At 45.5% G+C, this 14,238-nt stretch overlaps 1 protein-coding gene across 2 annotated transcripts in view; it reads right to left on the reverse strand.

Moving 5' to 3' along the window:
- The window catches only part of DES (desmin), a 49,863-nt gene extending 36,312 nt beyond the window's left edge, over nucleotides 1-13,551 (reverse strand). The window contains exon 1 of one of the 2 annotated variants that reach the window (XM_089680608.1): nucleotides 12,923-13,551. In XM_089680608.1, coding sequence (XP_089536734.1) covers nucleotides 12,923-13,458 — 536 coding nt within the window. In that variant the 5' untranslated portion in view covers nucleotides 13,459-13,551. The remainder of the gene's footprint in view (nucleotides 1-12,922) is intronic. The other variant, XM_089680607.1, reaches the window with a different exon arrangement.
- Nucleotides 13,552-14,238: the final 687 nt, after the last annotated feature.

Here is a 14,238-nt window from a genome sequence, read left to right on the forward strand (position 1 = left end):
TCTTTTCACTTTCCAACGTCTTTTCGAATTCTGTTGAACCAATTTTGAATGTGAACGACTTTGCGAATTTAGTCGAAATGTTCTTGAATTGAATTCGAATACAAATCACCGAAACAAATTGAACGAATATACCAGATACAACCACACATTTGTTAGATTTCGAATTGAAATGAAACAAATTTTTTAGTTTTGCACATGACTAGCCAGAACTATGTACAGGAACCGATATCGGTGGAATCAGTGAATGTATTCATTGGTGGGATATATATAAGACTTGGACAATCGGAAAACGAATTGCCAATACTATCTGCTCCATTTTCATCTTGTCCTCAAAGTGTCTCCGTAAATGTTATACGAGAAACGTGGCCAACATTTCCGCTTTGCGTACAGTAGACCTCGCAGTATAATGCCAAGTCCTCCGAAATCGCCTGGTCCCCAGGGGCGGACTGACAACTCATGGGGCCCCCGGGCAATAGGGGATCATGGGGCCCCTGTATCCTTGCCCACACTCAAAAAAAGCCTATAAAAAGGTACCAGGGACATTTCATGAGGCCCCCTACTGACCCCGGGCCCTCGGGCAGTGCCCGAGTACTCGAATGGTCAGTCCGCCCCTATTGGTCCCCCTTTACAAATCACCTACTATTAGTGGGTATAAAAGGTACCCTGCCCTTTGCAGGGCGTTTCGGAGGAATTCAGAGCAGGCAACGTCCCGAGAGAAGACGCTCCAATCCATTGCAAGAGTGTTTTCTTGCAAGATTTTGGCTACTCTGTGGGGATTATTTACGAAAACTGCATGGTGCAAAATCTGGTGCAAAATCTAGTTCAGCTCTGCATAGAAACCAATCAGCTTCCAGCTTTTATTGTCAAAGCTTAGTTGAACAAGCCTAAAGCGGAGCTCCACCCAAAAGAGGAAGTTCAGCTTTAAGTCTTTGTCCCCCGCTTCCCGTTAAGGATTTTGGGGAGCGGGTACCCGAATTTGACAGGTACCCGCTCCCACTTCCGGTGTGATCGCCAGTCCTCCCTCCCCGTAGTCTTCTGGTAAACGTGACAGGTCCCAGAAGACTACGGAACCATTCACAAAGCTCAGAGCTACTTGCGCATGCGCAGTGAAGCTGCAAGCCATCACAGTCGGGTGCCCACACTGAAGATGGCCGGTGAAACCAGTGGTGGTGAGGACACCGCTGGACCGAGGGACAGCTAAAGTCGGCCATACGTGGGTCAAAATTCGACTGATTTTTCATCCAAAAATCGGACCTAAGAATAATCAGCCGATTTTCGCTCTGTTAGTGGGTCAATGGTGCCGGCCGATTTTCGTGGCTCCTCCCCTTTTCGATGATCGGGCATGTTGGAAAATTCATGAAAAACAACCGATTTTCGACTCAATGATGTTCAAATCTTACGATATTTTTTCCGAAAAGAATGTGCGCGTGCGCCGTGACCTGGAAGGAACAGAAGTTTCGCCTGTTATATGGGGTGAACTTTATGACTTGGTCGGCCGATTTTCGAAATCATTGATGGCACCATCGGATTACTGAGCAAACAACTTTTCGATTTTCGGCCGAAAAACCATTCGGGATTCGAACCATGTATGGCCTGCATAAGTGTCTGTATGTTAAAAATCAGAAGCTACAGTTTTTGTAGCTGCTGACTTTTATTTTTTTTTTAATCAGCTGGAACTCCGCTTTAAGTTAGAAGCTGATTGGCTACCATGCACAGCTGCAACGGATTCTGAGTGCTCCAGTTGTAGTTAGGCTGGGCTCACACCTGTGCAGGTTGCGTTTGACCCGTTTCTGCATTGCGTTTTGCGTTGCGTTTTTGCACCTGCATTTTTTATGCGTTGTTTTTTTTTAATTCTTTTGTTGCTAGGCAGATTTTTAACACAAAACGCATCAAGAACGCATCAAAAACGCAATACATGGTTTTCTGCAGCATTTCCATTGAAGTCTATAGAACCGAAAACGCAACTTTTTGCATTCAAAAAAGTCCCTGACCCTTTTCAAAAAACGCACCGAGTGAAAGCGCTCAGATGTCCCATAGGAAATCACGCTAAATGGACTGTACTGCGTTTCTGCAAACCGCTGCAGAAAACGCTTAGGTGTGAACCTGGGGTAAAGGAGGGTGATGTCATCCTCACCTAGGTGCCCTGTGTGGAATGAGGGTGACCTTACCCTAATTTAATTCTTTACAGGTGCCCTATTCACCTGGTAATAGTAGGAGATTCATGAAGGGGGAGAGGACTTTTCATTTTACTGCAAGAGTGACTTTTTTAAATTTTGTTACGCTGAATCAAATGTCATCACTAAAGCAGTGAGTTGTGTTAGAAAACATACAAAATTAAGATGATGGATCACAGTTTGTGTGGAACTATGGGAAATGATTCTGAGCTGTTTGACTCTCATTAAAGTGTTACTAAACCTGCATTCACTATATCTGGTCTCCCCGGACCCTGCATTCACTATATCTGGTCTCCCCGGACCCTGCATTCACTATATCTGGTCTCCCCGGACCCTGCATTCACTATATCTGGTCTCTCCGGGTCCTGCATTCACTATATCTGGTCTCTCCGGATCCTGCATTCACTATAGCTGGTCTCCCAGGACCCTGTATTCACTAAATCTGGTCTCCCTGGACCCTGCATTCACTATATCTGGTCTCCCCGGACCCTGCATTCACTATATCTGGTCTCCCCGGACCCTGCATTCACTATATCTGGTCTCCCTGGACCCTGCATTCACTATATCTGATCTCCCTGGACCCTGCATTCACTATATCTGGTCTCCCAGGACCCTGCATTCACTATATCTGGTCTCTCCAGACCCTGCATTCACTATATCTGGTCTCCCTGGACCCTGCATTCACTATATCTGGTCTCCCTGGACCCTGCATTCACTATATCTGATCTCCCCGGACCCTGCATTCACTATATCTGGTCTCCCCGGACCCTGCATTCACTATATCTGGTCTCCCCGGACCCTGCATTCACTATATCTGGTCTCCCCGGACCCTGCATTCACTATATCTGGTCTCCCCGGACCCTGCATTCACTATATCTGGTCTCCCCGGACCCTGCATTCACTATATCTGGTCTCCCCGGACCCTGCATTCACTATATCTGGTCTCTCCAGACCCTGCATTCACTATATCTGGTCTCCCCGGACCCTGCATTCACTATCTCTGGTCTCCCCGGACCCTGCATTCACTATATCCGGTCTCCCCGGACCCTTCATTCACTATATCCGGTCTCCCCGGACCCTGCATTCACTATATCTGGTCTCCGACAGTACACACAACATGGAAATGCAATTATTTTAGTAAATATAAACTGCTAAATACTTTTTCTCATCAGCAGTTAGAGCAGTCTTGTGACTTCTGTCAGTGTCCAGCACTGGTTATAGCTTGTAGGAGGAGTTTTCATTCTTCTCTAACTGTCCTATGAGCCTGCATGACCCCTGACCTTCTGTCCAGACAGCGCTGATTGGCCCTGTGCCAATCACATGCACCCTCCTAAGAAAAAAAAAAAACACTCTCTAGCCATACACATTAAACTGATCATGTGCAAAGTTGGCTGTGTACTATCAGTAGAGGGATTGGGGATAGAAGAATTGGAGGATCAGAGAAGACAGGATCAAACAGCATTTTTACACAATGTAGAGGATTAACCCCTTAGGTTCCAAACTGAGTATAACAAGCATGCTTTACTGCATCTACAGACTGACTGTACTGTTGTGGGTTTAGTAACACGTTAGGATGATGGATTACAGTCTGTGTGTAACTATGGGAAATAATTCTGAGCTGTTTGACTCTCACTAATTGTAATTGCCCCTCTTCAGTCCTTTGATATGAACGGGAACAGTTCATGGGACAGTGACACTCAGGAATGCTGAGGATTATTCAGATGCAGAGGCGGACTGACAACTCATGGGGCCCCTGGGCAATAGGGGATCATGGGGCCCCTGTGTCCTTGCCCAAACTCAAAAAAGCCTATGAAAAAGGTACCAGGGGCATCTCATGGGGCCCCCTACTGACCCCGGGCCCTCGGGCAGTGCCCGAGTTTCCAAATGGTCAGTCCGCCCCTGTTCAGATGTGACATATTTGGATCTATGACAGCCTTTCTCAACCTTTTCAACACAGAGGAACCCTTGAAATGACTTTTTGGTCTCGGGGAACCCCTGCTAAAAATGATTGTATCTACAGCTGATGATACATTCGTGTGATGGTCAGAAGGAAGAATGTTCCTTACACTTCATTGGTCATTGAAAAGAATTACCGTATCCCATTATAGATAGCTGAAAATATCACTGGTGTCAGCGGGAAGCTATCTGAGGGGCGGATATTGCTCATTGCTCAAGGAACCCCTAGCAACCTCTGGAGGAAACCTGGGGTTCCATGCAGGGGCGGACTGACCATTTGGAAACTCGGGCACTGGCCGAGGGCCCGGGGTCAGTAGGGGGCCCCATGAGATGCCCCTGGTACCTTTTTCATAGGCTTTTTTGAGTTTGGGCAAGGACACAGGGGCCCCATGATCCCCTTTTGCCCGGGGGCCCCTTGAGTTGTCAGTCCGCCCCTGGTTCCATGTAACCCTGATTGAGAAACCCTGATCTATGATGTGGAATCTGTCACCTACAAATGTATAAATGCAGAAAATTACTACCATAGTAAACCTGTTACTAAGGATGCACCGAAATTTCGGTGACCGAAACGTTTCGGCTGAAAACACCCCTTTTGGCCAATATGAAAAAAAAAGCACCGGTACAGGTGCTGAAAAAACCCACCTGTCGCCGCCTGCCCGCCGCTGCCGCCACCGGTAGTTCTCAGCCATACCTGAGAAACTATCGATCCCTGCGCTGGGCATAGAGATGAGTGAAGGAAAGATGGCCGCCACTCATCTCTATGCCCTTGGAGGATGTTACTTTGTGTTCTGGCCATTTTTTTTTTTTTTTAAAGCACTAAATCAATGCTCTTTTTTTGATCCATTGCATTACATTGTAGAGGAGAGATGTGGGGTCTTATTGACCTCATATCTCTCCATAAAGAGGACCTGTCACTAATTATTTCTATCACAAGGCATGCATTCATTTCTTGTGATAAGAATAAAAGTGATTAAATGTTTTTTTAAAGGGACAGTGCGAAAACCCCCCAAAAAAACTCATTAAATACATTTTAAAAATAAATTTGAAAGTGCCCCTGTCCCCCCGTGCTCGCATGTAGTGGTGAATGCATACATAGGCCACGCCCACATATGTAAATGGTGTTCAAACCACACACGTGAGTTATGTCCACGAACGTCAAAGCAAGAGCAATAATTCTCACACAAGACCTCCTCTGTAACTTTACACTGCTAACCTGTAGAAATTTTTAAAGCATCACCCATGGAGATTATTAAGTACCGCAGTTTCACGCCATTCTACGAGCGTGCGCAATTTTAAAGCGTGGCATGTTGTGTATCTATTTACTCACAGTAACATCCTCTTTCATATTTTACAAAAAAATTGGGGTATATATTGTTTTTGTTTTGTTTTTTTTAATCAAAGTGTATTTTTTTCTAAAAAATATATATTCATTTTTAAAAAAACTGCGCATTTCGGTTTTCAAATGCATTTTGAATTTTTGTTTTCGGCACCAGAATTTTCATTTCGGTGCACCACCTGCTACCATGTTCTAGAATAATGCTGGCCACACACATGAGATTCGGATTGTACAATCTACTTAACATTTGTCAATAGCTATGTAATACAAAACCTACTCAACTTATATACAGTCAAGCTAGCCCTCACACTACATACTTTGCTGCTCTAAGAGATCGAAATACTAAAATCTATCTGGTGATGCATTGTTGGGTTCATACTGTATTAATCCTTCTGCCGTAATAATGCATCAATGCAAGTACAGCGTAGTGACAGGAACAGGGGGAGACTGAGCATTCGAACACTCGGGCACTGCCCGAGGGCCCGGGGTCAGTAGGGGGCCCTATGAAATGCCCCTGGTACCTTTTTTATAGGCTTTTTTGGGTGTGCTTTGAGTGTGGGCAAAGACAAAGGGGCCCCATGATCCCCTATTGCCTGGGGGCCCCATGAGTTGTCAGTCCACCCCTGGACAGGAGGTCCAATTTTCTGCAGCTTCTGTGCTGCTTATTGGCTAATCTCAGATGTTTTGAATCCTGGTGCCCAACCTGTGGCCCCAGGGGAAAATTATGACCCTTGGTACCTATTGGGGGAACCAGCAAACCATAGTAGATCATCTCATGTTGTGTGTATTCAGCCTTTAAATCCTTCCTATAGAATTGCATGTGTGGCCCTTTGGTGATGACCAGGGCACGTGAGGCCCCGTATTTCAAGTTACTTGCCTACGACTGGTCTACAAAGTACTAAAGCAAGCAGGACAACTAGGCAGCTAGAATTTTCGAGAGGAGAGCAATGACAAGCCTTATATTCTGAGCATGATAGGTGCGGGAAGTAGGTGGTAGGTGCGGGATAGGAGCATGATAGGTGCGGGAAGTAGGTGGTAGGTGCGGGATAGGAGCATGATAGGTGCGGGAAGTAGGTGGTAGGTGCGGGATAGGAGCATGATAGATGCGGGAAGTAGGCGGTAGGTGCGGGATAGGAGCATGATAGGTGCGGGAAGTAGGTGGTAAGTGCGGGATAGGAGCATGATAGGTGCGGGAAGTAGGCGGTAGGTGCGGGATAGGAGCATGATAGGTGCGGGAAGTAGGCGGTAGGTGCGGGATAGGAGCATGATAGGTGCGGGAAGTAGGCGGTAGGTGCGGGATAGGAGCATGATAGGTGCGGGAAGTAGGCGGTAGGTGCGGGATAGGAGCATGATAGGTGGGGGAAGTAGGCGGTAGGTGCGGGATAGGAGCATGATAGGTGCAGGAAGTAGGCGGTAGGTGTGGGATAGGAGCATGATAGGTGCGGGAAGTAGGTGGTAAGTGCGGGATAGGAGCATGATAGGTGCGGGAAGTAGGTGGTAGGTGCGGGATAGGAGCATGATAGGTGCGGGAAGTAGGCGGTAGGTGCGGGATAGGAGCATGATAGGTGCGGGAAGTAGGCGGTAGGTGCGGGATAGGAGCATGATAGGTGCGGGAAGTAGGCGGTAGGTGCGGGATAGGAGCATGATAGGTGGGGGAAGTAGGCGGTAGGTGCGGGATAGGAGCATGATAGGTGCAGGAAGTAGGCGGTAGGTGTGGGATAGGAGCATGATAGGTGGGGGAAGTAGGCGGTAGGTGCGGGATAGGAGCATGAAAGGTGCGGGAAGTAGGCGGTAGGTGCGGGATAGGAGCATGATAGGTGCGGGAAGTAGGCGGTAGGTGCGGGATAGGAGCATGATAGGTGGGAGAAGTAGGCGGTAGGTGCGGGATAGGAGCATGATAGGTTCGGGAAGTAGGCGGTAGGTGCGGGATAGGAGCATGATAGGTGCGGGAAATAGGCGGTAGGTGCGGGATAGGAGCATGATAGGTGGGGGAAGTAGGCGGTAGGTGCGGGATAGGAGCATGATAGGTGCGGGAAGTAGGCGGTAGGTGCGGCATAGGAGCATGATAGGTGCGGGAAGTAGGCGGTAGGTGCGGGATAGGAGCATGATAGGTGCGGGAAGTAGGCGGTAGGTGCGGGATAGGAGCATGATAGGTGGGGGAAGTAGGCGGTAGGTGCGGGATAGGAGCATGATAGGTGGGGGAAGTAGGCGGTAGGTGCGGGATAGGAGCATGATAGGTGGGGGAAGTAGGCGGTAGGTGCGGGATAGGAGCATGATAGGTGCGGGAAGTAGGCGGTAGGTGCGGGATAGGAGCTTGATAGGTGCGGGAAGTAGGCGGTAGGTGCGGGATAGGAGCATGATAGGTGCGGGAAGTAGGCGGTAGGTGCGGGATAAGAGCACGATAGGTGCGGGAATCTTCATAGGTGTACGGTGCATGCGTGGTTGTGTGATAGCTAACACAAGATGATACAGATGAGTATAAGGCTTTAGGGGAGGCTGGGGGCCAGGGGCTCTACAAAACCTTCCGCTTTAAGCCTGCCCATTGGTTGTATGGCTTTCATCTGTGTACAGTTGCTACTCACATTTCCACCGATGTCATGTTACACAAGCAGAGGTGACATTTAGACCTTAAATGTCACCTCTGTGTGTATAAGGTGACATTCAGGCGAAGAGATGTATACAGATAGGTCCATATATATGTACATACCCTCAAATTAAACCTGAGAGTGCGCTCTTTCAGCCCATATCCATTATATAACTATATCTTGAATATGTTTTGGTAAATACCTGAAAAAAACTAAAATTGTGCCTGTGTCCAAATATATATGGACCTAACTGTATGTGAGTCTCTAATTGGTGGAAATGAGAGTAGCAAATGTGTACAGATGAGAGCCATACAACCAATGGGAAAGGCTTAACCACTTGCCATCCGCCTGCTGTTTATAAACGGCAGGGCGGTGGCAGTCCGGGGGCGGGTTGCCGTTCATAAACGGCACCCGCCTTTTCCAGCTGTGCGCGCTCCCTGGGAGCACGCACCACCGCGATCCGGTGCCCGCTGTGTCCCCTGGACACAGTGAAACACCGATCGTCGGACGGGACCTCTGTACGAGGTCCCGGTCATGTGATCACTGATTGGCCAATCAATGATCACATGCAAAGTAGTAAGCAAGATGTCACTTGTGACATCATTGCTTACTACATGTGAAATCTGTGAATGATCACAGAGGTCACATGGTACAAGGCTATTCACAACAGCCTTGTACCATGTGACAAGTTGTGACCAATCACAGCTCACTTAGTAGTTCTCAATGGCTGCAAGAATGCAGACAGAAAGAGAAATGATTGCTTTTACATCCTTTATGGGTGTAAAAGCAATCAGTGTAAAAAAAGAAAAAAAAAAATCACCCCCCACAAGTAGTACAGTGTCACCATAGTGACACTGTACTGCTAGGGTGACAGTATGTAAAAAAAAAATAATAATAATAATAATAATAGAAAAAAATTTAATAAAAATGTAAAAAAAATGTTTAAAAATTATAATTTTTGGTTATAAACTAATTTGGATTTTTTTTTTTACTAAAAAAATAACGGAATACATTTTGGCCAAGATTTATGATGAAATATTATTTATTAAAAAAACACTCTTTTTCTAAATTTTTGGACATTTTCATTTACATAACAAAAAAAATAAAAATCCCAGTGGTGAATAAATACCACCATAATAAAGCTTTATCTGTCTCAAAAAAATGGTAAAAAATTCATATGGGTACAGTGTTGCATGACCGCGCAATTGTCATTCAAAGTGTGATAGCGCTGAAAGCTGAAAATTGCCCTGGACAGGAAGGGGGTAAAGTCTAAATGAACCAAATATTCTGTAGGGCCCAGAGCCCACCTTCTGATCCCTAATTGGCATTGTGCCATCATTGTATGGGGTTCCAAAACATCATATGGAGATTATATAGTATACTGTACGTGTCCTCACATAGAAATCCACCATTTCTTTGGTCTCTTTATGTCCCCATAAGACATATACATTTATAGGGGGTTCCTTTTAAAGCAGAATAGATCCAGGTTTTGTCATAGGAAATTGCATTTTGATACTTCTTTGAGCAGGTATGTAAATAAGTGTTGTCGGTTATGTTTACCTTTAGGTATCCCTTGAATGTTAGAGATAGTGCATGATAGCAACCGCGGTATCTTTCCACTGGCTGGTTCAGACCAGGGGCGGACTGACAACTCATGGGGCCCCCGGGCAATAGGGGATCATGGGGCCCCTGTGTCCTTGCCCAAACTCAAAAAAGCCTATGAAAAAGGTACCAGGGGCATCTCAAGGGGCCACCTTCTGACTCCGGGCCCTCGGGCAGTGCCCGAGTTTCCAAATGGTCAGTCCGCCCCTGGTTCACACTGGTGATCTGCCGGATTGGAGGTCATTCTGCTAAACAATTACTAGATGCACTGTGCCAGGGTGACTGAGGCCAGTATGGGAGAACTGAAAATGATTATCTTACTTGAACACAACGTCTGATTTTCGTTTAATGTGTACATTTATCGTACAGAAATAATCAAATAGAAAAAAATGCTCATGATCAGAAGCATAGAACAACCCTACACTTCCTCTTTTACTACGCTAGTACGTAGCTACGTTTGCCTTTGTCAGACGATAATTTTCAATTATCGTGATACGATCAGATCATCGGATCAATATCATTCTGACTACATCATGATACGCACGTTTGTGGAATATAGGACGATCGGTCGTCTGATTTTCTCATAGTGTGTACTGGGCTTAAGACTGCTTTGACTATTTGCAATAGCACTTGTACTTCATAGGAGGCCAGGATGGCAAGTGCTCAAGTTTAGAAGGAGAGAATACTATAGATATGGATGGATGGCAGTCTATCCAACTAAAGAGGAGTAAAGTTGGCTATACGCCAGGACTTCTATCAAGCCTCTCCCATCCTCTGGAACACCTTACCCCAATCTGTCTGACTATCTCACACTGCCCACTTTTAGGCAATCCCTAATAATCCTTCTCTTTAAAGCAGCCTATCTTGCCTCCACCTACTAACTGTACTTCTATATTCTCCATCGGCTCATTCCTCACAGATTTTACCTTTTGTATCATTTGACCCTCCCCTTTAGATTGTAAGCTCTAATGAGCAGAGCCCTCTGATTCCTCTTCTACTGAATTGTATCATAACTGACCTGTCTGCCCTCATGTTATAAAGTGCTGCACAAACCATTGGTGCTACATAAATCCTGTAAAATAATAATATAGATTGTTTTGCTCGAAAGTTTGTACAGAAATTCTGAACAATCTTCCTTCAGAGTTTTTGATCTTACCACCATTGAGTCCACTAATTTCATTTGACGTCCCTTAGATTTTCATCCAGACCTACTACTTGGATGGAGTTCCAGGCATATTAAACAGGTTTCTCTAGTGCCTAGAACATGTGCATTACCACAGTCACGATTTTTTATTAATGGCGCATACCAGGGGCGGACTGACCATTTGGAAACTCGGGCACTGCCCGAGGGCCCGGGGTCAGTAGGGGGCCCCATGAGATGCCCCTGGTACCTTTTTCATAGGCTTTTTTGAGTTTGGGCAAGGACACAGGGGCCCCATGATCCCCTATTGCCCGGGGGCCCCATGAGTTGTCAGTGCGCCCCTGGCGCATACACACAATAAGAAAATTGCACAAAACTTTCCATACGAAGGTTGATAGGCCGATTATCTGATTGTTAGTATAGTGCTTCTGACAGGTGATTCCAACTTTTCATATGATAAAAACTGAGGATGCAAGCTAGAAAATGTTATCGTATGTGAACACAACATCCGATTTTTGTTTAATGTGTACAGTATTTGTAGGGAAATAAGCGAATAGAAGAAATGCACTTGATCAGAAGCAAAGACCAACCCTACTCTTCCTTTTCTACTATAATATTACGTAGCTATGTTTGCTTTTGTTGGACGAGAATTTTTTTAGAAGTGAATACCATTCCGACTACATCATGCTACGCACTGTCGAGGAAAATTGGATGATCGGTACACTAGGCTTAACAAAAAACACATCGACAAAATTTTTCGTCCTGCTCCTTTGAATTTTGGCTACAGTTCAAAGCAATCATGAGTTTGCTTGCACTAATCTTAGAAAATCAAATGAACATTCCCAAACTGAACATTTTGTAACTAAATTCTACTAGTGTATGGCCAACTTTAATTGACATTCTATGATGCAATAACATCCTGGCACATTAACTTCAGCAGTTATTTTTGCAGTTGGTTCTATCCTAATAGATCTGTAATGCCACACCATATAAATGTATAAATATACACCATCATACTAGACAGCTGAATAATATAGTTATAAAGTACGTTCTGCTGGAGATAATGAAGAAATGGTCTACAAAAACTGGAGGCAACAAACACAAATATTACTTGTAGTTATCAGTTATGTTTTTAATTGTCTAACCTGCATTGGGAAAAAGGGATGTTAAACTATTGGCCATATTGTAGGCTACAAGTTGTAAATCCAATCCACAGTGTTATATATGGAGCAAATGTAGAAGACATCGAAGTGTCACATACAGCAGTACGTGACATGACATAACTCATGGGTCATGGTCAGGGGCGGACTGACAACTCATGGGGCCCCCGGGCAATAGGGGATCATGGGGCCCCTGTGTCCTTGCCCAAACTCAAAAAAGCCTATGGAAAAGGTACCAGGGGCATTTCATGGGGCCCCCTACTGACCCCGGGCCCTCGGGCAGTGCCCGAGTTTCCAAATGGTCAGTCCGCCCCTGGTCATGGTTATCCTAACAGAGTGCCCTAAGAGAGGTAGAATCACCAGTTACAGGAACGTGTCAGGGACAGGAAGTCAAAGACACCGATGATAACATCCTTTCCCACATTCCTGGAAGGATGAGCCCCTTATATGGCAAGCATAGGGATATGGATTATAGGGGAGGGGGAACTGTTAAGATGCAGTGTCTGCTTGGAGAAGAGCAGAGGTTATAAAGAATACACCAGGGGTAAGTTTAACCCTTAACTACCTCCATTAAAATAATTATAGATAAATGATTGGGGGTTATTAAAAGTGGAGCAGCTCTGCATAGAAACCAATCAGCTTCCAAGTTTTTTTTGCCAAAGCTTAATTGAACTAGCTGAAGTTAGAAACTGATTGGCTACTATGCACAACCGCACCAGATTCTGAGTAAACACGTTTTAGTAAGTCTCCCCCATTGACTTATGAAGGATTTAATAAAGGTCACACAATTTCTTTTCATTTGATTTGCTTCTTGTGCTGTGCTGTTTCTTCTCCTTGGTACTAGCTTTCTTCCTGATCTGGATACCCTTTATTTATAAAGTTGTAACGTTTTACCTATGGTTCATCCCACCCATCCATTAGCCCTTTAAAACTTGTTCATCTCTCCTTTTACTGTGTTACTCACTTACCTCTGTTTCAGTTTCTGCAGGTCATCGGCCAAGTTGTCCCTTTCTACTTCCACTCGTGACCTTTGATTGGTGACGATGTCAACCTGGCGTCGCAGCTCCCTCATCTCTTCCTCATACAGCTCGCTGATCCTGGTTGGCTCCTTGCCCTTGATTCGGTTCACTTCGGCCACCAGGATGGCATTCTGCTGCTCAAGGTAGCGTACTTTTTCGATGTAGTTGGCAAACCTGTCGTTCAGTTCTTGCAGTTCCACCTTTTCATTGGTGCGAGTCTGCAGGAACTCTTGGTTCATGGCATCGGCAAGACTGAAATCGAGCACATCTGTGGCATAGCTTCGTACCGGGGTAATCCGTGATGCTCTGAAGCTGGATAGGCTAGGGACGGCGGCTGAACGGGACACCTGGTAGACCCTAGAGCTGGATGAGCTGGAGGCACCTCCTTTAGACCCAAAAGTGGCCCTGCTGTATGTCGGTGATGCCCCACCGAAGGTGCGGCGATAGGAAGACACCCGCTGGCTGGATGAATAGGACTGGCTCATGGCTGCTCTTTTAGCTTTGGATGCGGAGAGCCTGGATGTTTGGCTCTGGAGGGATGAAGATCTTGGAAGTGGTGTGAAATGACAAGAGCGAGAGCCCTGATACTTGTCTATTTGTATGTTCTGGCCAGTGATGTCAGATACCTCCCCTCTGTGACAAGCCCAACTCCTGTCATGACTCTCTCTCCTGCCCCCTCCATCCCAGGCATCCTACTCATGCCAGTAAGGATCATGTGCAATTGTCTCTGGAACAGCTGCAAAGTGTCTCTGGGACAAGGAACAGATTTGAAAGAGAAGGGAATACTCAGGAAGGTTGGATGGGTGGAAATAGCTGAGAATCAAGGAATCAAAGTTTGTCCAAAAAATACTTTCGCTTTTGCTTAACCCTCTATGAAGTCACATAACTGACTTTTATCTCATGAGCACAGTTATAATGTTTTCCAAGCTTGTATATTAACTAAGAACCTGAAGAAAGAGGAAGGTAGATCCATATGTGTTGCGTGTTGTATTGTAAAGTCTGAAATGTCAGCTTGGATACTTGAGCAAATGTCCTGTAACAAGAAGGATCCTTGTTATGTCCTAAGAGAATAAAAAATTGATCTGCTGGTTAGTATTCCATTAACCTCCCTGGCGGTATGATTATTTCAGATTTTTGGTGCTGAAAGCGGTACCATTTTTTTGCATGGAAATATGTAGTTTTTTATTGTAGGCTGTAATTTTTAGGAATAACTCACTGAAATCTGTACGAACAAGAGTCTAGTAAACATCCCGGATATGATAAAA

Source organism: Staurois parvus, unplaced genomic scaffold (genome assembly GCF_062004578.1).
Source record: "Staurois parvus isolate SC_StPar_1 unplaced genomic scaffold, SC_StPar_1.0 ptg000246l, whole genome shotgun sequence".
NCBI lineage: Eukaryota > Metazoa > Chordata > Amphibia > Anura > Ranidae > Staurois > Staurois parvus.